Genomic DNA, 24,802 nt, shown 5'->3' on the forward strand with positions numbered 1-24,802 from the left:
TATTAAATTGATTTCTAAATCACCTTATTATGGTTAAGAAAATACACTACCAACATTTTTTTTAAAAAAAATCCCGAAATTGTCTCAATGAGCACAGATGATTCTAAGTCCATTAAAGTTAACGAGGCACTTTCCACAAACTTTCACAGGCTTTGCATCAGATCCATCAAGCTCATTTTACCATTCACTGTGTGCTTGGTCATTAAAGCCTGACTATCTAGCTTTTATAGCATCTTTTAACTTATTTGCTTTTATGCCTTCATTTGGCAACTTGTATAGTTCCCAATGTGACTACTCTTAGGAAAGACTCGTTCTGTTAGGCTACGTCTACACTGGCCACAATTTCTGGAAAAGCCATGCAAATCAGGTAAGTCAGGATAGGGAAATCCGCCTTATTCAAAGTAGGAATAAGAGATCCTCCGGAAAAGGGCTTTATTCCGGAGGATCGCACCAGTCTAGACGCTTTTTTTCCGGCTTTTCCCCAAGCTGGGAAAAAAGCGGCGGACATGTTTATTTAAATCCGCGGGGGATATTTAAATCCCCGCGGATTTCCCTATCCTGACTTACCTGATTTGCATGGCTTTTCCGGAAATTGTGGCCAGTGTAGATGTAGCCTTAGTGTTTTCATGTTTTAGATTATTCTCTATGGCTGCGTCTAGACTGGCATGATTTTGCGGAAATACTTTTAATGGAAAAGTTTTTCCATTAAAAGTATTTCCGCAAAAGAGCGTCTATATTGGAAAGTGCCTTTGCACAAAAGATTTGCTTTTGCGCAAAAGCATCTGTGCCCAGTATAGACGTAGTTTTGCGCAAGAAAGCTCCAGCGGCCATTTTCGCCATCGGGGCTTTCTTACGCAAAAAATTCCTGCCCCTGTCTACACTGGCCCTCTTGTGCAAGAACACTTGCACAAGAGGGCTTTTTCTCGAGCTGGAGCGTCAGAGTTCTTGCGCAAGAACAGTGACAATCTTACATTAGATCGCCAGTGTTCTTGCGCAAATTCTCGCAGCCAGTTTAGACAGCAGCCGCTTTTGCGCAAAATCTTGCCAGTCTAGACGTACCCTATGGTTTTTAATATTCATCGCTAGTGTGAGCATTACTCTCTTTCACTTTTTAAAAAACTCTTTCATGATATTTCTCTCTGTTGCTTATGTTAACACACACTGGCTTTTCTCTAATTAGGGATTCATTTTTCCTAAATGCTGGGATCATCCAAGTAGCTCTTGCTGAATTCCTTCCAGGGCAGTATAAAATAACTACTGCTTTCAGATGACAATTTTCATGTCCTTCTTTAAAGCATGCAAGTCATTCAATCAATTTGACAGCAGAGATTACACTAGACTACTTTACTTCTTTGGCCTCACAAAAGCTTAATTTGTATCAGCAGTAAATTCTCTACTTGTGCTCTGATTTTCACATAAGCTGCATATTGCTATTAAGTCATGATGATCTGCTCACATACCTTCACTAGAACTGAACATTTTGACACTAATCTTATGTACTGTGCTCCACAAATTCATTGTATAGGAACACAGGACATTTTAGTGGTAACATCTTCACAGGGGAAATCTTATCCTTAATGAGTGTTTAGCCATTGCCTTCAACATGTTTAGGATTTCACCCTATGTTACTACATCTCCTCTGTTCTCCAAAGACTGTTGGTCTAGAGAAAAGTAACCTCTGCCAGATCAGAGGAATATAGATAAGAGAGCCTGCACTACAGACTATACAGCTTTCACAGTTTTTAGTGGCAGTAAAAAGAGTTTTATTTACAACTTCACTGATAGGTAAAAATAATTGTATCTCTTAGTTAGAAAAAAGTTGCTTTGATGCTCCACTGTAGAGCGTTATTAGTATTGCTAAATGTCCTTCTGGTTTTCTAAGGAAGTATGAAAAAAGCTGCAATTCCTCCACTCTACTTATTGAGTTTATTATGTAAAGTTTAATCTTCAACTACAAATGGATATAACATGCCTGACTGTTTTAATCTCCTAGCAAGAATGGCCATCACGTGCTTTCTTCCCCAAGAATGCCCATTAGTTGTTGTGACCTATCCGCTTGCTTGGATGACACTTATCTTTTTGGCTGTCTTGCTGGGATCAAATGTTCATGGCTTGTCTATCAATGATGAATATTTGGACAGTTGAGAAATCAGTTTTTTATCTTTCATTTTAGATCTAGACTTTTAATGATTAAAATACGTGAATTACTAGATTCATAGAATGCTAACTGGAGAATAAATTACAAGCTCTATGATAAACTCAAAACAATTATAATAATTCTATACATGTCTATATTTTATTAAAAGATTTGCTGTCTTCCATTTAAGGGACTACACAACAAAGTCTTTATTGTAGTACAGGCTGGACCTCCCTGGTCTGTCCTATGGCTTGTTTATCTGTGGTGGCTATTTAATTTGTTGCAGCACATACTATGTTGCAGCACATACTCTAGTATCAAGAAACTTTTCAATGATCTCCATATTATTTAACAGTTATTACTTCATGTTTCTCAGTTCTATAAGAAACTTATGCAAGTTTTGCCATCACCTTCATCAATGGGTCCAGGCTTTCACCTCAGTTACTTTTCTTTAAGTTCCTTATTTCTCTTAGACAGTATTCACATACCCAGTGTCCTTATTACAATATACCAAAAATTAAGGGTAATGAAGGTTTCATCAACTAAATACTGAATTTCTGCTAATAGTTTATTCTCTTCCCATTATTTTTTCCTGTCCTATTGCTTTAGTTCTATCTTCAGCTACTTGAGTTTTGAAAGAGAGTGTGCTCTAGAAGTTACTGCATAAGTGGGTTGTGCCCATGAAAGGTCATGATATTATCTACATGTTTTGTTAGTCTCTAAGGCGCAGCTGTTGTTTTTTAAGTTTTTCCAGTTACAGACTAACTCGGCTACCCCTCCGAAGCAGAAGTAGTAGTCAGAATTTCCAGGATCTATTTCCAGCTCTACTATAGATTCACTATGTGACTTGGGCAAGTTTCTTAACCTCCTGTATTTCAGTTTCCTCATTTGTAAAAACACATATAATATTGTACGCCACAGAAAATAATTCATTAATATCTATAAAGCCCTCTGAGACTCTCATATAAGAAAACATAGATAAAGCATTATGAAATCACTGCTAAACCTTTAAACTGCTATTTAAAACTCTCACTAACATCTAAAAACCCCCAAAACGCTCTCACAATAGGACCAAGGGACATTACCTATTGATCACAAATGTTTACTAAATGAATGTTTTAACACAATTGATAGCATCATGCAAAACATATTACCTCTTCTCACTCTCCTCTTGATCTTTGCTAGGACTGCAGATTACACACATTCATTATTCACTTGGATATTGCATACAGAGAGTTGATTTGTTCTCACCCTTTTTCCTTTGAAGTTTAGGACACCAGGCTGCCCCTGCTCCCCATAACACCAACAGATAGCGCTGATCTCTGATCTGTTCCACTGTTAGAATAATTTTCCTTTGTGTCTCTCCTTTATAACTATATAAAGACTCTGAAAAGGTTTTAAACAATATCATTGATATTTTACAGAACAACTTACTGAAAACGTACATGAAAATACCTATGAAACCACAAAGCCAGTTACGGAGGAGTGGAGAGGGGGCAGCAAATGTTTCCCTTCGCTCCCACATCTTTTGCACTTGCTCAAGTTCCACAGGTCACAAGTGGTGGAGGGACAGGGGGTGGAGGCAAAGCCTGACCACTTTTAAGCAGTGACCCCATGCTATACCAGTACACCTGCTGCCAGAATGCTGCTTCAGCTTTTTGGTCACAATGGCACTGAAATTGGATCCAACTCTGTAGAGATGGAGAGGCAATCAGGCCAGTTTTCAGTGTGTGGCATTGTGACCTGGAGCCCTGGGCCACAATGCGACTCAAATTGGTCTAGCCATCCAATCCTCCAGAAGGGTGCCCGGGCTAAATAATGTTGCGACCTGGCACATAGGGAGCCTGTTTCTCTGTAGTACAGTGCAAAGGAATTGGCCAAGAATTCAACTCCTGGCGACACTGGCTCAAGCACTGTGGGTAAGAGAAATGGGAGACTTCCACTGAGATCAACAAATGTGATATACTCTGGAAAATAGAACCATTAATTAGGTGCCTTAAAGGGAGGTGCCAAGTACTAAGACTTTAAAATCTTGCCTCAAACATTTACAGCAATGCTCTTCATAGGAATTGCGGACTCTCAGATTGACATGAATGGAATAAGAAGCATTCTGAATATCTCAGGATCGTGCTCAAAGCTAGAACAAGCTAGCATAACTGGGAATTGTTAATTATCCATAGATGGGGTTGGGAAGGAATTTTCCCTCAGGTCAGAAGGACAGATGGTACTAGTTAAGGTGCTTTCTCAAAGAAATATTTTCTAGTGTTTTTCACTGAAAACAGAAATTATTGCTGTATGTACAAACAGACTAACAGGAGTAACAGTGATAAAATTTTGAATTAATTCCTATTCATCTCATCATTCTTAAGTGATTTCAGGTCATAGAGTTTAAGGCCAGAAGGGGGACTGCTATATATTACAGGTCAACACCACCAACCAGGACCTGCACATTAAACTCAATGACCAAAATATTACAGTCCACTGAAGACTAAACTATTATTTGCAACAGGGAGGAAACAGGAAGGATGAAGGAGCACCAACGCCCGAAGTCACTGTAATGGTAGGGCACAGATTAAGTGAAATATACCTAGATAATCCTGGCAACAAATAGTGCAGAGGAAGGCCCAAAACAAAACAAAACCCCACCAAGGTCACTGACCTGGGGAAAATTTCTTCCCAACCCCATATACGGAGGTTAGTTAGATACTGAACAAAAATTAGGCACCCAAGCACTTAAGGGTGAGAGAATGTCTCATTGCCCATTAGAGTACTGATCCCACCTATTCCAGTAACCCATTTTCATTGCTAGTACTTCAGATGAAAGAGAAGGGAAGGTTACTCACCTTGTGCAGTAACTGGAATTCTTTAAGATGTGTCCCCGTGGGTGCTCCACTTAGGTGTGTCAGCGCTGCTGTGCACACGGCCCGGAGATCTTTGCTAGCAGTCCCCGGCCACCTGCACCTGCACATGCCGTGCTATTGTGCAATTACCCCAATTGACAGTTGGAGCAGAGGAGAGGAGGGTGGGCATGGAGCACCCACGGGGACACATCTCAAAGAACTCCAGTTACTGCACAAGGTTCTTCGAGGGTTGCTGTGGATGCTCCACTTAGGTGACTATGCAGCAGTGTTCCTGCTTGGCAGTGGGCACTCCGTGATGCAGGACTGGATGTTGGACAGGACCGTACGTCCAAATCTCGTGCCTGAGCCCTGAAAGGTCTAAATAGCGTAATGTTGTGCAAACATATGGGCCAAAACCCATGTTGCTGCCCTGCAGGTAATGTCCATATGTAGGCCCTTAAGGAAAGCAGCCGTGGTAGATGCTGCTCTCGTAGAGTGCACCTATTGGCTGTGTTTTTCTGGGAGTAAGCCAACTGTATGCATGCAGAAATCCATTTGGATATTCACTGTTTGGAGACAGGTTGACTTCTAGACCTGTCCACGCAAGACACAAATAGTCTGAGTGTTCTTCGGAAGTCTTTTGTATGTTCCAGGTAAAAGGCTAATGTCCTGAGTACATCCATCATGTGTAGTGCTGCTTGGTTGCTGTCCTCGTGTGGTTTTGGGAAGAACATAGGTAGATATATCGGTTTGTTACAATGGAATGAGGTAGGTATCTTGGGGAGGAATTTCAGGTGGGTTCTAAGGACAACCTTGTCCTTGTGGAATACGGTGTATGGTGGATCCGCCACGAGTGCTGCTGTCTCTCCCACTCTGCTGGCTGATGTTAGCGCAACGAGAAAAGCTACTTTCATCAATAGGAATAGTAGCGAGCAGGTTGCAAGTGGCTCGAAAAGCCATCTCAAGAGTGAATCCAGCACAAGGTTCAGGTCCCATGATTGCACTGGATCTCTATGCGGTGGATACAGGTTTCGTATCCCTTTGCGAAATCTCTTAATGCATGGGTGGGAAAAAACAGAATACCCTTGTATGAATGGGTGAATCGCTGATATAGCTACTAAGTGTACGCTGATGAAACTAATTGATAATCCTGTGTCCTGCAGGTGAAGGATATATTCTAGTACGTCTGAAATCCCTGCCTTGTGTGGATCCTGTGCTTTGGTCGAATTTCAGGCCGCAATCCTGGCCCACTTTCCACAGGGAAGTTCATCTCATAGTTGGTCTCCTGGAATTAATTAGAATGTTTCTGACCCTTTGAGACAGAGTTAGCTCTTTGTGTGAGAGCCAACAAGCATCCAGGCTCACAGGTTTAGTGTATGTAGCCCAGGATGTAGCATACACCCCCTATCCCAAGTCAGGAGAGCTCGTACCGGGGGAAACTTGTACGGCTGACGTGTGCTGAGTTGGAGTATGGTAGGGTACCAAATTTATCTTGGCCAATTGAGGGCTATGAGTATGATCCTTGCTGCCTCCTGTTTGACCTTTATTACCATTTGATGTATTAGAGGTATAGATGAAAATGCATATGCAGTGTATTGCAAATGCATATCTGAGAGATTGCAGTCCAATGCCCGCCTTGGAACAATATCGGGGGCACTTGGAATTGATGTGCGTTGCAAACAAGTCTACAACCGGTATCTCCATCTCCTGTAAAGGTTGTTTATGATAGATTTGTTGATCTCCATTTCGTGATTCTGTGGGAATTGTCTGCTGCGAGCATTCACTAGTACATTGTCCTTGCCTGGCAAATGGATAGTGGTAGGTGTGATATTGTGTACAACACACCATCGCCATAGTTTTGATGCTTCTGCACATAGGCTGTGAGACCTCATGCCCCCCCTGCCTGTTTATGTAATACGTCATTACGACATTGCCCAACAATATCCTTACGGTCTTGTTTCGTATGTACAGAAGCAGTTGGAAACATGCCCTCCTCACTGCTCTGAGCTCCAGCACATTGATGTGAAGCCAAGACTCTTCACATGCCCATTGTCTCTGTAATATCACACTCCCCATATGGGCTCCCCATCCCAGAAGCAATGTGCCTGTCATGATAGTGACAGATGGCGATGGCATTTGAAATGGAAGTCCGATACAGATGTTGTTCAAGTCTGTCCATCAATCTAGGGTGGCTTTGGGGACAAGGAGTGTCTTGCAGAGTAGGTTGTGCGTGGGGCAGTACACAGAGTGTAGCCATGCCTGGAATGGCCTCATATGTAGACGGGCATTTGGGACCACAAACGTGGACGCTACCATGCATCCAAGTATTTGCAGGCATGTACGTGCCGTGGTGTGTGCTCTACTCTGTACGGAAATGATCCAACATTCTAGACCATCTGTGGGTCGGCAGTCAGGCTATGCCCTGAGTGCAGTCCAACTGTGCCCCTATAAACTCCAGAATCTGGGTAGGAGTGAGGGTGCACTTTTCTAAATTCAAATAACGCTCTTGTTGACTCCAGTGATAGTTCTGTGTCGCTATAGGTGGATGCCACGATTAAACAATCATCAAGATATGGAAATATATTTATTTGTTTTCTTCGCAAGTGTGCGGATACCATGGACAAAACTTTGGAAAAAACTCTGGGGGCTGTGGACAGCCTGAAGAGGAGCACCCTGTAGTGATAGTGTAAGTCCTTGATGGTGAACCTGAGGAATCGTCTGTGAGCCAGATAAATAGATACACGAAAACATGCATCCTTGTGGTCGAGGGTAGCTAGCCATGCTCTTTTCTTCAAGGCAGGTATAGTCTTTGCCAGCGTGACCAACTTCAACCATTGAGATTTGATGAACCGGTTGAGTGCACCCCCCTCCCCCCGATTTCTTGACAGAAAGTATTAGGAATAAAATCCCCATTCTCTGTAGCAGCTGGGTACCTCCTCTATAGTGCCTAATCCTAGGAGATGCTGTGCTTCTTCCAGGAGGACCAACTCATGCGAGTCCCTGAAGAGGGACAGGGAACGGGGGTGGGTTGGTGGAACTGCTGTGAATGGTATGCAGTATCCAGTTCATATTATTTCTAGGACCCATTGGTCCAAGGTGATGGTTTCCATGGTGGGGAGAATGCAGCAAGTCTGTTTCCAAATATTTGTTTGCTTGGTTGTACCTGCCCTGGAGAATCAGGGGCTTTTGTACTCTTGACCAAATCCTCAAATTTGCTGACGTGAGTAGATGCCTGGGTCAATGATTGCTCATTTGACTGTCTTTGTCACGTTTGTCTCATACACATTTTGTTTTCATAGGGTCTTTGCTGTTGTGTATACTCTGATGTTCTGTACCTCTGGTTATATTGTTTATATTGTTTCCTCTTGGCTCTGGGCAGCTGTATCCCTAGTGTGCTGAGTGTCACCCTGGAGTTCTTCAATGTGTGGAGAGCTAAATTTGTTGCCTCTGCGAAGAGCTTTTCACCCTTGAATGGGAGATTCTCGATATTCGATTGAACCTCCTTGGGGAACTCCGACAGCTGCAGCCATGACATCTGGATAGGAGTAATCAACATTACTGCGGATGCCGTCAACCTGGCTGCTGTGTCTGCTGCATCTAATGCAGCCTGTAGAGCTGTTTGGGAAATCAATGAACCTTCTCTGATATTTGATTCAAACAGCTCCCTCACATTCTCTGGTATATACTGAATAAAGGAACTGAATGATTCAACCGTATTGTGCGAGTATTTTGCTAGTAGAGCTACGTAATACACAATTCACAGCTAGAGGGAGGCTGAGGAGTAGGCTTTCTTCCCCATAGTGTCCAGTCTTTTTGTCTCTTTATCATGACGTGGTGTTTTGGGGTACTGTTGTTGTTTCTTCTCTGGTTGGCTGCTTCGACCACTAGTGAATTAGAGGAAAGGTGAGAGAAGAGGTATTCGACCCCAATGGGGGCGACATAGTATTTCTTATCTAGGTTTTTCGATATTGGAGGCACCGATGCTGGAGTTTTCCAGATTAATTTAGCTGGATCCATCAATGCTTTGTTCATTGGTAAAGCCAGCCTGGTATGTTAAGGTAAGCTGAGTATGCTCATGAGTTCATGTTTGATCTGTGTTACATCGGAGAGTTTAATGGCAAACGTGTCTATTATCCTCCTAAACAAGTCTTGGAACCTTCTAAAGTCATCCCCTCTGACTGGTGATGTGTGGAGACTGTGTTCGTATGTCGTGGTATAGGAATTATTGGGCAGAATAGAGGAAGCCTATGTTGCATCCTTCATAGATGACACACTGTCATGGTCAGTTTGATCCCAGTCAGCTCATCTTTGGGTATCTGTAGGAGCTGACTGTGCCCCAGGGACCTGCACAGTGTTTTGAAACTGTGGGGTTTGATAAGGCGCCCAAAGATCCCAACAGGCTCACTCTGGGGGCATCAGTGGGGGCATCCCCTGTGCCATCTGAAACTTCTGCATTTGCTGTTGTTGTGGTTCCGCATATAGAGGTACTCTGTGCTGGCCCACTGACTGCTCCTCCTCGTCATCACTAAATCTGGCTGATGTTTGTGAGTCTGATGTTGAGGAGAACAGGGAACCTCTAGTCTATGGGGTACCATCAGTACCGAATAGTGGGGAGCATGGTACTGATTGTACTGTGAGGTCTGTCTCTGCCATGAACCTTGGTACCAGAGTATCCAGAGGCGTTGTTGTGTGGTTCCATACAGCTGCCTGCATTGGTACCGATGGCACTTTGAAGTGTGTCAGTACCGGTGGTACTGTGTATTTGTGTAAGTGCAGCATTCCACTGCTCTGCAGATTGTCGGCTTGCTTGCTCCTCTGTGGTACCGTGTCTCCCACTGGTACTGCATTACTGTGTGGAGAGCTTGAAGTGTGGCCAGCAGCTCCATGCTTCATATTAGGGTTGCAGCTTTTCTTTAAGATGGATCCCCTATCCCACTTTTGGGAGTCCTGCCTGGTGGCATTCTTATCAGCCTCCTTTGTCTTTTTGTTTGCTAGAGGCTGAGGCTCAGCAGGGGACTGGGAGCATTTCCTGCTTCGCTTTGGGTCCTGCTCTCTAGCATGTCCCTGCGAGGGAGTGCTCCCCCTGCCCTCCTCCTCAAGAGGGTTATCTCTGGGTGAGGGTGAGAGGGTTGAATGAGGCTGAGACACAGCCATGTTGTGGTCCAAAACTAAATCTTCGTTGTAGTTCTCTCGCCTTCTTAGATTGTGGGGCGAGCTTCTGACAGTGCGGGCAGTGGCTGACAGGACAATCTTGCCCTAGGCAGAGCAGGCACTGCTCGTGTCTGTCTGCTGCTGCAATTGCTGTCCCGCACCCTGTGCGCCTTTTAAAACCCATGGATGTGGGCCTAACAGGAGGAGTTTTTTTCCTTTTTGTTGTCCATCTGGAGAGCGGGACACAGTGGAAGCGCCCACGCACCACTTGGCTCGCTTTACTTTCTGTTGTTATCCTTTTCCTCCTTTCTCTTTTTTTTCCTTCTTCCTTTTGATGCTGTTAGGGAGACTGACTAAGTGCAACTGTTGCCTGTGGCAGTTGAGAAGGACCTGAGGGAACAGCTGCCGTCGCATGTCTGTCAATTGGGACAGCACACGCGGGCAGCCGGGGGACTGCTAGCAAAGACTGCTAGCAGCGCCGACACACCTAAGTGGAGCATCCACGGGGACCCTCGAAGAAGAAACAAAACAAAACATAATAGAGGGAGGGAGCCGGGGGGGGGGGGGGGAGCTGGAGCCCTGAAGCATGGGCTTTTAGGAACATAAATCATAAACTGGAAATGAGCCCCAGAGCTCTCAATGCCCCAGACATCACAAAACAAACTCATCATGCAAGCTCACACAGAAATGTGTCCAACCCTGTCAAAACTCAAGTAGCTTGCCCCCACACTCCTATGGGGAGGTAACCTCACTTCTGATCATTCTCCTCCTCCTTTTAATTTCCAGACTGAATTTGTTCATAGCCAGTTTATACCCATTTGTTCTTGTGCCAACATTATTCTTTATCTTAAATAGCTCTTCACCCTCCCTGATGTTTACTCCCCTGACATATTTACAGAAAGCAATCGTATCTCCTGAACAAGCCAAACTCATCTAGTGTCATCTCATGAGGTAGGCTATCCATTCCTCTAATCCTCCTAATAGCTCTTCTCTGTACTGTTCAAGTGTAAATTCATCTTTCTTAAACATGGATGGCCAGAAAGGTACAGAGTATTCAAAATGAGGTGCTAGTAGTGCTTTATACAAATGTTATTCATACGTTTCTCTCTCTCTACTGAAAGCACCTTGCCTAGGACCAGGGTTCCCTCTAAGCAGCAGGGTAGCACAGCTTCACAGGTGATTACTCAGCTCTGCCCAGTCAGAGGCTCAGGGCTCCACCCATGGAGCTGACTGACTGGGCAGGGCTGATTAATCACCTGTGAAACTGTGCTACTGCACAGCTTAGAGAAAACACTGCCTAGGACCTACACCATATAAGTGGCTTGGGTCATTCTCTAATCCAGTGGTTCCCAACCCCGTTTATGCTGTGGACCAGCAAACCCATTCACAAACTTTAGGAAGAGTAGTAACATTTTATTTGCATACATGCATATTCATTATGCAAATAAAATGTTACCAGTCCACCAAAAGGCCCAGCCCCCAGAGCCGCTGCGAACAACTGGCTTCAGCTCTGACAGTCGTCATGTGTTTCTCCAAAATGTACTGTTGTTTAAAACTGATGGTTTGTGGAGCAGGATTTAACTACCTTTTAGCATATTGGCAAGGTGTCTGAGTTTGCAACATAATCATGAACTTGTGTCATTTAAGGCTCAAGAAATCCATGTACCTGTTAGTATAGTGATGTTGACAAGTTTTAGTACCAAATGCACCAATGTATCTGGCTGAAGTTGGTCTAGCTGGACAAACTGTATGCCATCCAACTTCTGTGGTTTTCTGCATGGAAGGTCTCTGAAGTAGGTATATTTTGAAGACACATATGCCAGCAAATCTTGAAGAACATCAGCATCTACAACATGGGAAACTTGAAAAAAAAAATATCATCTGATCCTTTCTCCATTTTTGGCCATGAAATGTATTATAATTTGAATAGTGAGTGATTGGACTGAAAAAATAATTCTGATCCAGGGCAGCACCTGGAAGTATCATGATAAACAGTCTATCATTTGGTTCAGATTTTGCAATTAAAACATTTTTATTTATTTGCCATTTTAAAAGTCAGCTACCCATAATGTACTGTTTGATAGTTGTTCAGCACAACACTCATGTAGCTTTAAATGCACCCAAAATTAGTAAGAAAATCAAAACAGATCTTACACCATTACAGAATCATATAAAGTAGTTCTCATTAAAAAGTCAGCATTTACTAAAGAGCTGTATCTGAAATGCAGCTGTTATTTCTTTTTTAAGTACAGGGAACTCAGATAGTTCTGTAAATGTTTGCTTTGTATCATGAACACTCAATTGTGCCACAGAGTCCATCTGGCTAGCAGTCCAGATATGCTCTTTACAAATCATTTTCTAGTGTCGTGCACACTTCAGATGTTTATTTTAGCAGGGAAAATCCAAACAACAATAAAAAGATTATTTTTAAACAGCCATTTTTCTTTTAAAATAAAAACTTGAAAATAAGTGATTTAATCTTTCAACAATTCTATTATCTGAATCTAGTAAAGTTAAGAATTAGATAAAATATAAAGATTCTCTTATGCACATAATCCAGTCTCACATTTTTTGGGATCAATAGCTGAGCAGCTCCCCAGATTAAATAACTGACTGGTAAATGTTGACTGCAGCATCATTTCTCCATACCACTTGTTCTCATATACAATGACATCTGCAACAAAGAAAGCAGGTATCAATCCACTGCATATTAATGTTGATTACATAAAGGTCCTATCCTCCAACATAATAAATCTTTAAAGTGATTTTAGCTCTGAATCTGAAATCTTTTATTTAACCCATCTAATGTTCAAGTTGCTCCATCTGTTTCCCTGTCTTTTCCAATGCATTACAGCTTACCTACCATCCTGTCTTGCCAGTGGCCTTCTCTACCACTCAGGGAGGCTAATCTCCTTTCATGAGCTACCTAAAGGCATGTCTTCACTACAGGCTGGATCAATGGGGAGTGATCGACCCAGTGGAGTTTGGTTTACTGTATCTAGTAGCAGACCTAAATGCCTTGACTTCGGCTACATTATTTACTTAGCTGAAACTGAATAACTTAGGTTGACGGTCCCACAGGATTGTAGACAAGGCTTAAATAGGGACCTAGGGCTGACCTTGAAAGAAGCATCCAAGCTGTTCCTTTGGCTTTCAATATATTCCTAGGACCTGATCCTGCAAAGTTGTTCCATGTAGTTAGAGACCAATGCACATGCAGAACCCTATTTACGTCAGTGGAACTAGCTGGCAGGACAAGAGCACTAGCTTGTGGCTGAAGGTTTTTTAAGGAAGAGGATATCTTTTTATAATGGCGACGAGGAGTCCTGTGGCACCTTATAGACTAACTGAAGTGTAGGAGCATAAGCTTTCGTGGGCAAAGACCCACTTCGTCAGATGCATGCATCTGACGAAGTGGGTCTTTGCCCACGAAAGCTTATGCTCCTACACTTCAGTTAGTCTATAAGGTGCCACAGGACTCCTCGTCGCTTTTGCAGATTCAGACTAACACGGCTACCCCTCTGATACTTTTTATAATGGCCTACTTTTAAAACAAATAATGTTCAGAATTTGCAGAGAACCTATACAAGTATTGCTTTATCAAGTCTTGTTAATGGCAGTCATCCCCTACTGTAGGATTTAATATCCAACACGAGTATCTTATACAGACACATTATGCAATGGAATTAGATTTATCAAGTATGATTTCCAAACAGCAAGGTAGGTAGACTGACAGTTTCTTATTGACTCGTACAGCCTGTCTGAGGCAGGCAGTGCTAGGCTGGCTTAAAAATACTTCTGATGGAGTCTGAGATAAGGTAAACAAAAAGAGGAAAGGGGTAGGGTAGCTATCTTTACTTTCAGTTTTTCTATAACATGTAATATCACAGTATCTATGCACTGAAAAAGTTAAAACTAAACAACAAACAGTGTTTAAACATTCAAAAACCTTGAAAAAGTCACAACAAGCAAGAGGTAACATAAACTATCAATACTGGGTGCAGTATAAGAGCCTACATGAGAGTAAGGATAACTAGATAAAAGCACCCCAGCATTTGTATTCATGGGATTTGGTAATAGGAACAATCCTATTTCACCTTCATGGAATAAACAGTCAGATTATGAAACCATATCGCAGTGAGGATTTTGTTCAGTTTGTGGAAAATTCTGGATTACTTTTCCACTTTCAGGTAAAGAAACAGTTTAGGAATGCTATGGCACCATATGAAATATGACAGCCAAGATAGATAAAACATCCTGGGATCTTTTTCAAATGTATTGTAGAGTTGACTAGATGGAGATAACAGTTCTAAAGTTTCACACTCTTCTTTTTTTTTGCTTTATTTTGGCTAAATCCAGAAATATCTTAAGCAAATGTAGCTCCCCTATGTTCCATCTTCATACATCAGGGATTAATTTAATCCCAAATGTATCTCAAAAGGAGATAGCAAATATCATCAGGAGCTGTCACCAATCTTAACTAACTTATCCAGAGCTGGATGAATCCCAATTCTCTACAACCTACACCGGCTTTCCATCCACTGAATATCTAATTCAGGTTTCTAATACTGATGTAAAAAGCCCTTAATAGCATAGGCCCAAGCTGACTGCTTCTCTTTCTGGGATTTGCCACAACAGTTAAAATCCATGACTGTCAGTAACAAAGAACTACAACAGAATCAATCCAAATAAGGATCTCAAAAGCCAAACTGTTAATGATTAAAATCAAAAGGCAAAACCCTCAAAACACCTTGTTCCTTCTGGACAGATTCCAGTGTTTTCTATGATGTATGTGCCGCAACTAGATGGCCACAGTGATAGCTGCTTTATAAATGCTCACTGGCTGGACAGATTACATACACCGAATATACATGACTTTACTTACTGTTGTATATCAAGGTCAATATATTGCTGTTCTATAGCATGTATGCTTCAGATCAAAGATATTATACAAAAATTACTCATTTAACTTGTGCCCGCTTAACATGTTTTCGCAATAGCACAATTTGTTTTTTAGGGAACTTTTTCAAATAACACGACCGTCCCTGAAATAACACGAAAATAATCAAGTGACGGACTACTTAGCGCGGTGGTATAAGTTGATGAAAACAGTAGTAATACGCATGAGCAGATGAACCCACGTGGTCATAGTGCTCCTCCGCTCACTCACGTGTTTATCTTTGTGTTTTAACAAATGGCGGCAACTTGTGTTGCTAGATATCTAATGTTGACGTTGACGACTGAGCACCAACAAAAAACTGACTTTGCCACCACTACCTGAAACGCAACCCCCACATTTTCCATTATTTTTAATGGGAAAATTGACCCCAGCTAGCACGTTTTTGCTTAGCACGAACATTTTCAGAAATGCATCTATAGTGTTAAATGAGGAATTACTGTACAACATACAGAAATGTGTGTCTGTCTGTCCATCTGAGAGACCTTCTAACGCTCAAGAACTCCTCCTAAATGGTAAGAGCTAGGACACCAAATTTGGCATGTGGCTTCTTCTTATCATAACTTAAAGCATGGTCAGGGTTTGGTTGTGCCAGGATAATGGGGTGTGTGTGGAATGTTATTGTTTCCTATCAAAGGGAAAGAGAGGGGTGTGAGAGCAGGAACAACAGCAAGCACAGATGACAGTTATATTCATGAATGACAAAGAGGGCAACAAACACCCCAATGAACAGTCACTGGCCAGCAGCACAGTCCCCACCACCCAAGCCTGTCCTGGGGAGCAGCTGCTAGCCACCGTGCAGCCACCTCCTACCCCAGGAAATGCTGATGGGTGAGCCACATGGGCTCCTACTGTCCCGAAACTGGTCCTGGGGAGCTTCTGCAGCCTCCCTACCCTCCCTGCCTCCAGGGAACACTGTTTGGTGACCTGCACAACCTCCTGCTGCCTCAGGGCCAGCCCAGAGAGCGCTGGCATGCAGCTTCCATGTCCTCCTGACCCCGTTCTGGGCTGGCCCCAGTGAGAAGACAGGGTAGAGCGTGGGTCCCCAATCCAGGCTGACCCTAGCCATGGGCAACACCGGGTAAGTCTTTCAGCAATATAATATAAAGTTCTTGCTCTCTAAATCACAATTTGTTGCTTTCTAAGTGGCAGGATAATTCTGATAATTTTGAGTGATTAAACTATAATGATTGCAATCCTAAATTATTCTACATTTGGTACAGAAAGTATTTTTAAAAGATACATTTTAAAGAACAAAAACATTAAAAATTGAATTTTTACCTGTGAGTAGTACAATATCTCCAGGAAACACTGTGAGTGCCCAAAAAGCAGCCGCCCGCCACAGCACAACCTTCTTCTCTATTTCTGATTGGTCGATAACTATAATAGTTGCAATGGGAACTGTAGAGGAAGATTTTGGTCTTGACTTTATCTGTATTTCTTTGACATGACAAGGATGTAGTACTGTAACCAAAACACTGTACTTCTGGTTCTTGCAGCAGCAGTTTTTAAGTAGCCATGGATTTGGCCGAAATTTCCAAAACTTGGACATCATTTCTTGATCTACTTTTGTTTCAGGCTTGGTTGCAGAACAAATCAGTTTAGGTCTCTTTGATTTCTGCTGGGCTTTCAGAGTCGAGTGAGAAATACTTAGGAAGTCTTCAGATGTTCGGGCTCTTTTAGAAGAGCCTTTATAATAATTATCTACTTGTGAGCACAATATTCCTGTGCTCAATGGTTCAATACAGATCTCATTCTGCAGTTGTTCATTATCATCACTGACAAGTTCTTGAGAGTCTTCTATGTTTTCCTGAGAGCTTGTTTGTCTTTCTGTAGACTCAAGACAAGTAGTGTTCCTGGCGCTCTCCGAACTGAAAAGTTCAAGGGAACACACAGACTCTTGGTCAGTCTCAGACACATGAATGCATGCTCCAACAACAAAATTAGTCTGGATAGGTTCATCTAAAACTACTTCATTTTCTCCACTTTTTTTTTCTACTTCTGTTTCCTTCAGTTTCTTGGCTTCTTTCTGCATTTGATTCTGTTCTTTAAAATGCTTTTGGGCAAGAATGGCAACTTGACTTGATGTTCTTATACTAAGAAATTCAGTTTCTGTTGATATTGCAAAGTCTGAACACTCACGCATTGGTCTATTTGTTTTTGACTCCTTTGCTATTTTGGGAAAAAACATTTCCAGATACTGACTAAGACGTTCATGATGGACACTATGATCATTTAATAAAACATCTTTTCTCATAGACTTTAAATGTATGCTAATCTCTTTAGTACTGGAAACCAAGTCAGAAATATCACAGCACTCATCTTCCAGATGTCTGACATCTTTTTCAGAAAGGTTTGGAAAACATTCTTTTGATGGTTTTCTATGCAGTTCATCTGTTTTTATAAATATATCAGGAAGTTGTTGATCTGCAACTCGATTCATATTTTTCCATGTGTCTCTATGTTCAGATATTTGATAACCATAGGAAGTCACATCAACAGTCCTCTTCAATGCAGTATCATGAGTTTCCATCCTTCCAACTACAGGTACGTATGTCAAATAATCTTCTGCTATGCCAAGCCTTCCCTGTTCAGAGTTCACAGAGAAATGATCTCTTGTGTGAATAGCTACGTCTCTAGGATCTGGTGACTGATGTTTCGCATGATCTGGGCATTGACATTTTCTGTCAGAAAGATGGAAGGCGTGTTTGTCAAATGAAAGGTGGAGTTCTTTCCATGTTTCAGCAGTGGCTACCGAAAAACTCTGTTCCTCTGACACTTCCGCTGGGGTTGGAATGATGGGCGCTCCAAAGAAAATATGGATTTGGGGTCTTCCAAACATGCTTTTTGTATTTTTTAGAAAATAAAATTTGAAATGTTGTATTTGTTGCTCAAAATAGTAACATAAAATGTCAAAAATCTTCATTAACTTAGTTTCCTCGCAGTCTTGTCAAGTTTTCAAATAATTAATTAAAAAAGATAAACGTTGTGTTTCATAAATTACCTGGCTAACACTATAAATAACGCAGGGGGTAGCTGAGTTAGTCTGTACAGGATTAACTTAAAAAACAACAAATGGTCTCATAGCACTTTATAGACTAACAAACCATGTACATGGTATCATGAGCTTTCATGGGCACAGCCCACTTCAGCTGACTGGAGGTTTTTTTGAAAATTCATAGATTCAAAACATAATAAACTGGAACAAGTTAGTCTGCTCTACAACTCAAAATAGAAATACGGTAATATTAGACTGCTTTTTCATTCTGATACTTGTCCCTATGAAACATAAATAAATGTGCAGTGCAAACAAAGAAAAACGGAACAGTCTTGTACAAAATTTCCAGGAAGTTAAACCTCTTTTACATTTGTGAAAATTCAAATATCATCATAATCTACTAATTAAACAATTTAATATGAACTGATTATTTCTACTTTTATATTATATTGGCAGAAATAAATACCTATATCAGAGATTTCTTATAGCATGATTTCATGTTATGGGGGGGGGGGGGGGGAGTCTCAAATACACACTAAGAATTGAAACAGTTAAATCTTGTTTAAAAGTTACTTTCAAATAGAAAAGCTTTCCATCAAAGCAACTATTTGAAAAAATTCTAATTATTTGTATTAAAAATCCCACACTATATCTGAGTAATTTCTTCAGCATCAGTTGATATTCATGTAAGTAATGACAGACTGAGCCAAGGAAGTTACTAGTCTTTTCTTCAAATCAACAAGTGTGTTAATTTTTAAGCAGTTTGTAAAAAAGGACTCTCAGATTCTTCATCTATCCCACAAATCTTCAAATTGAACTGTATGTTGGAACAATAGCCTAATCCTGATACTGTCCAAAGATAATTGCCTCATACGGAATTTCAGGAAAGTGCATGCATCTGCTTATTTCTGTCCAAATGTTCTGAGAGTTGTGGAACAGTTTTAAAGCCGCAAGCATAAAAAAAAAATCACACAAAAGAAGTTCAGGAATTTTTGATCCAGCTGCAGACAGAAGAGAAGAAGAAAATATTTAAACACTGCAATGAACTCTCTGCTCCCTCCCCCCCGCTATTTTTAATCAGTTTCATTTATTTAATAGTTTCTCAATTGCCCACAAGAGGTCACCAAACCCTGTGACAAACTTCACAAAACACATTCACAAAACACATAAAAATAACTGGAGAAAGGCCATATAATAATGCTGTGGACACAAAGACTTATGCTATATCAGAAGCTGGAAAAATATGTGGTCATATGGTGAAAGACTATTATAATGCATACACACAAAGAGGAAAAATTAAAGCTTCAAAGGCAACCTTTGGACTTCCTTAACTTTCTGGACTTTCTTTAGTGCTTGATATTACAACCTTAATAATGTTCTCTTCTTGTTGTTTTTATGTAACAGCACTCAAAAATAAAACAATGTAAAACTTTAGAATTTACACATACACTCAGTGCTATTTCTTGTTCTGCCAACTGCTCAGACAAACAAGTTTGTTTATGTTTATGGTAGATAATACTTCCCACTTATTTGCAATGTTACTTAAAACTGAGAACAAGTGGATTCTGTTTGACAGAGATCTAAAGCAATGCAGAACAAACAACCTTCATTTTCATCATCTGAGTCAGATACCACTGCAGAAAGTTTATTTTCTTTTTTGGTGCTTCAGATTCTGTAGTTTCTGCATCAGTGTGTTGCTCTCAAAACTCTAAAAGCATGTTGCACACCTTGTTCCTCTCAGATTTTGGAAAGCACTTCAGATTCTTAAACCTTCGGACAAGAGCTACAGCTATCTTTAGAATTCTCATATTGGTATCTTCCTTGCATTTTGTCAAATCTACAGCAAAAGTGTTCTTAAATCAAACAACATCTGCTGCATCGTTATCCGAGATTACAATAACAAAAAATATATGTTAGACCCGTGGTCCCCAACGCAGTGCCCGCGGGCGCCATGGCGCCCGCCGGGGGATTTCTGGGCACCCGCTGAAACATCTGGGCTGGCCCCACCCCCGGCGCGTGGCACATGCATGGTGCCGGCTCCAGGCGCGGGACGCATGAGTGGCCCCTCCCCTGGGTGCGCGGCACATGCGCAGGGCCGGCCCGGGGCGCGTTGGCGGCCCCAGCCCCGGCCCCAGGGCACATGTGCGGTGCCGGCCTGGGGCGCGTGGCTCGTGGGCGGCCCCGGGCGTGCGGCACATGCGCATTGCCGCCCCCAGGCGCGCGGCTCGTGTGTGGCCCCGCTCCCGGGCGCCCGGCATGTGCGTGGCCCCGCTCCCGGGCGCCCGGCATGTGCGTGGCCCCGCCCCCGGGCGCCCGGCAGCCACGCAGCGTTGGAGACCACACTGTAAGCCCTGGAGCAGGATCCACACAATTGTTCTCTAAGGAGTTCAGGCACAAACTAATTAATATATATATTTTTAATGATCAACATCAACTTGGAAGCATGTCCTCTGGAATGGTGACTAAAGCATGAAGGAGTATACAAATGTGTAGCATATTGGACTCGTAAATAATTTGCAACGCCACCTACAACAGTGCCATGAGAACAAGAAACAGAACTCTATTGGCACCAATGATGGTTATAGCAATGCTGGTGAGAAGGTTGGTGCCAGACTCACAGATGTAGTATGAGTGTGGCTAGATTTGGAAAGGGCCTTCGTCGGCACTGATAGATTGGTCAGCACCGCCAGTGTGGATGAGGTGGATGACTTGCCCATTTCACAGGACTTAGTTGGTGCTGGTGTAGTAATTGGCACTGGTGTCAGTACTGGGGCCAGAGTTGCCAGTGCCGGTTACTTCCCATGCTGGGACTTCAGTTCTGCAGGCTATGAGGAATGGCAGGATATAGTGCCGGAGACGCCCAGTTTGTCACTGGTATTGACCCGGGCAGATGAAGAGCCAGCAAGGATCATGTCGGCGAGTCTCTTTTTTGACACTGTTTTTGGTGCTGGAGAGCTCGCACATCTTTTCTGGACTCTGAGTGGCTCAGAATGAGAGGCAGAGTCCTCGGCCTCAGAGGCTGAAGAGCCTTATTAAAAAGGAGCATGGGGAGATGCATTTCCCTATCTCGATGAGCCCAGGCAGTCAACTTGCTGCAGTGAGGGCATTTTTGAGGACTATGTGCCTCACCGAGACACTGAATGCAAGAGGAGTGTCTTCCGGAAGCAAGAATGGCTTTGTGAAAGCTACCGCACTTTTTAAAGCCTGGGGAGCTGGGCATGGCAGAAGCCATGGGACAACTTCTGTCCACACTGGAAATACAACCCCCTAAGTTTTTCTCTCTTGGGCTTTTTCTTCTTTTTCATTTTCTTTTTTTGTGAGGGCAGGGGGAAGATGTGGGTGGTTGGGCCGCAAAGCTCCATTCTTTTTAAAATGTAACGAATTACTAAACTGTACTAAATTAACACTATTAACACTATATCAAACAAAACTAACAATTAACTAATGAATTGAACATCTGAAGTAACTCTCTGAAGAGAGAAGGCAATTTCTTTCTGAAGCCAAGGGTGGCAACGAAGGAACTGAAGGGTGGTCTGGCCTCATGTGAAGCACAAGGAGCGAATGGCACAAAGCGCCTCGTGCGCATGCGCAGCCCAACCAGCTACTACTATGGAAAACTCCCATCTATGGAGCCAGGGCGGCCCGACACCTACACAGGAGCACCCATGGGGACATCACTCGAAGAAGAATACTATTTCTTTCATCTTTTTTAAGGTACAAATATTTGTAATAAAAATTATTTAAAGTGAACACTGTATACTTTATATTGTTTTGTAATTGCAATCAATATATTTGAAAATGGAGAAAAAATCCAAAAATATGTATAATCAATTTAAATTGGTATACTATTACTGAACAGTCAGATTCAACCATGATTGAGACTAATTTTTTTAATCTAGTAAATTTGTTTTTCATTAATTGCTTGAATTAACTGTGATTAACAATTGACACTATTAATATTATGCTTGCTTACAGAGTAACAGCTTTATTCTTTCTCGGTTTTGAAGAAGTGTTCTTATCCAAACTAGAAAGCAAATGAAGCCTCTAATCCCTCTTACTCTTTGAGTTCATGCATCACTAGGGCACTGGATCTGGGGGAAAACATTCATGAGAATCTGTAAAAACAACAGGAGCTTAGCAGTGCCAAGGTGTCCAGAGTGGAGTTCATGGAATACTTACTTTGAGATTGGAAATGGAGTTACTTAGGAATGTAAACAGCTCACACTCGCAGCAAAAATTACAGTATTTTTCCCCTAAGTCTTCTTTAATTAGATGCTTTCCTGCATATAAATTGGTCTACCCAGTTTAGCTCCGTGTGCCATCTGAGATACCAGATTATGTAATGTGCAAAATGTGTGCTCCCAGTATAGATTGCTGTGATTTATTATTTTTCTCCTCATTAACCCCAAATATTTTACACTTATTATCTGTTTCAGGTCACTTTATCAGCTTCTGACCCACCCAAAATCTGTCTTCTTTGCTGTTCTTGCTACCTTTCTAGATAAGTATGCATAGTGTGCAGCAACAAGTAGCCTTTAAAACCAACAAAGGATTAAAGCCCAGTCCTATCTGCTTACTAAATAATATCTTCCAAAAATGCTATCAGATTTGTTATACAAATTTACACTTTAGAACACCTTGCTGATTTCTTTTGATCATGTAATTTCTTCAAATGTTATGAGATCACTTTCCTTAGGAATAACTCTATCAACTTGTTTATTGAGGTCAGATTTTCTAGTTGGCAATGTTCTAGCTTCTCCTTAGGCTCTCAAAGACTGAGTTATGATTTTAGTTTATACAGTACCTCCAAGGAAGTTTTAAAATTATCTGATATTAGATGAATAATCTCTTTAGGCTTCTATTTCTAGGATGTTTTCTAGTATGTAACCCATCTCGTCCTAGAACTTCCAGTGATTTAAGGCCTACATAGGTTTTTTTTAAATTATGATAGTGAACCTATAATTTCCTGGAACATTTATTACCATTTAAGGCATCATGGCTCTAGAAACCCTTATGAAAAAATAACCAATTTATTGTTTCAGATCTTGTACAAAACATTCCTGTGTTATTAATCCTCAGAATTGTTTTTATTTTATGAATTATTTTATTGTAATAGGTGAGATATATATTTTACTAAACACAAATTTAGATAAGACCTTTTCTCTGGGAGTTTTCAATCTAAATTGTACTGCTGCAAAACAAAGGACAAGGCAAGAGGATGGGATCAAATATAATCAGAGTTGATTGCGGATGAAAAGAAAGGCTAACAAAATGGGTTTCAAAGGAAAGACTGGGAGAAGGCATAGGATGCTTGCCACATGGAAAAAAGGCAGGTTGTTCCAAGCACATGGGGCAGCCTGAAAAAATAATAAGGGCTTATCTACATGGAGAAGTTATTTGGAATAATTATTACTAGCTTACTCGAGAATAATTTTCCTCTGTAAACAAGTTGTAACTCTAGAGTGCTTTAAGAAGATAAAAGACAGGACTATGCAGCACTTTAAAGACTAACAATATGGTTTATTAGGTGATATGCTTTCGTGGGCCAGACCCACTTCCTCAGATCAAATTGTGGAAGAAAATTGGCATGACCATTTATACCAAAGGGATACAATAAAAAAAAATTGAATGCATGTAAAATTGACAAATCAGATTTTAGAATAGAGGGGTGGAGGGAAGGTTAGGGTCTATGAGATAATGACATTAGGGGGTGATAACTGGGGAAGCTATCCTTGTAATGGGTAAGGCAGTTAGCATCTTTGTTAAGGCCCATTCATAAAGTGTCAAATTTAAGCAAGAATGACAGTTCTGAGGTTTCCCTTTGTAGTCTGGTGTTAAGTCTCTTTGAAGTAAGATACACGTAGTGAGGTCGTTGAGACAATGCCCAGTCTGGTTGAAATGACAAGAAACTGTTTTTTCTTTGTGAAACTGTCTGTCTGATGTCTGATTTGTGGGCATTAATTCTTTGGCAAAGTGTCTGAGTAGTTTGTCCAATATACATAGCGGACGGACACAATTGACACATGATGGCATAAATCATATTTCTAGATGAACAGGAATTATATCCTGTTCATCCAGAAATATAATTTATGCCATCATGTGCCAACAGTATCTGTCTGCTATGTATATTGGACAAACTTCTTTTGATTATAGCCTAATCTTTGGATGCAGCATTAACTAGAGTAACTTCTAAATATAACAAATTTAATACCTTGTAGATTAGGATGAAAACAACATTTAAATCCTTATTTAATCAAAGGATCAGACAGAAGGAAGGAAAGGCTGTGCTTCAAAAATATATGTCCATAAGGAGTAGTCTTTGAAATACTTGAGAATGTTGATATGTAGATGTAACCACCACCAGGTGGATTTGAACCTGGGACCTCTGGAGCTTAGTTTAGGAGCCTCTACCCTTTGAGCTAAAAGCCAGCTGTCTCGGTCTCTTAATCTTAGCTGTTGCTGTGGTCTAGGTGCCACTGCATGGGACAGTGAACCATACTAGGGCTACGTCTACACTACTAGCCTCTTTCACAAGAGGAAATGCAAATGGAGCGCTTATTTGCATATGTTACGCTCTCATTTGCATTTCATTCTCAGATCTCTTATGCGCAAGAGGTTTTTGTGCAAAAAAGTGGTGTAGACGGCTCCTTTTTGTGCAAAACCCCCCTTTTGCACAAGAGCTGTTCCTCCTGAGGAAGAACGGCTCTTGTGCAAAACGG

The 24,802-nt window shown here is 41.5% G+C and overlaps 1 protein-coding gene across 6 annotated transcripts in view; it reads right to left on the reverse strand.

Annotated features, from left to right (window-relative positions):
- SHLD2 (shieldin complex subunit 2) overlaps window positions 1-24,802 on the reverse strand; it is a 75,917-nt gene that overhangs the window by 16,277 nt on the left and 34,838 nt on the right. For 3 of the 6 annotated variants that reach the window (XM_075934822.1, XM_075934823.1, XM_075934824.1), the window contains exons 4-7: window positions 16,367-19,084; window positions 12,695-12,802; window positions 11,795-11,989; window positions 3,389-3,523 (exon numbers count right to left, since the gene is read on the reverse strand). In XM_075934822.1, the coding sequence (XP_075790937.1) occupies window positions 3,389-3,523; window positions 11,795-11,989; window positions 12,695-12,802; window positions 16,367-18,011 (2,083 nt within the window). In that variant the 5' untranslated portion in view covers window positions 18,012-19,084. The remainder of the gene's footprint in view (window positions 1-3,388; window positions 3,524-11,794; window positions 11,990-12,694; window positions 12,803-16,366; window positions 19,085-24,802) is intronic. The other 3 variants (XM_075934826.1, XM_075934827.1, XM_075934825.1) reach the window with 2 other exon arrangements.

The sequence above is a fragment of the Pelodiscus sinensis genome, chromosome 8, assembly GCF_049634645.1.
Source record: "Pelodiscus sinensis isolate JC-2024 chromosome 8, ASM4963464v1, whole genome shotgun sequence".
Taxonomy (NCBI): Eukaryota; Metazoa; Chordata; order Testudines; family Trionychidae; genus Pelodiscus; species Pelodiscus sinensis.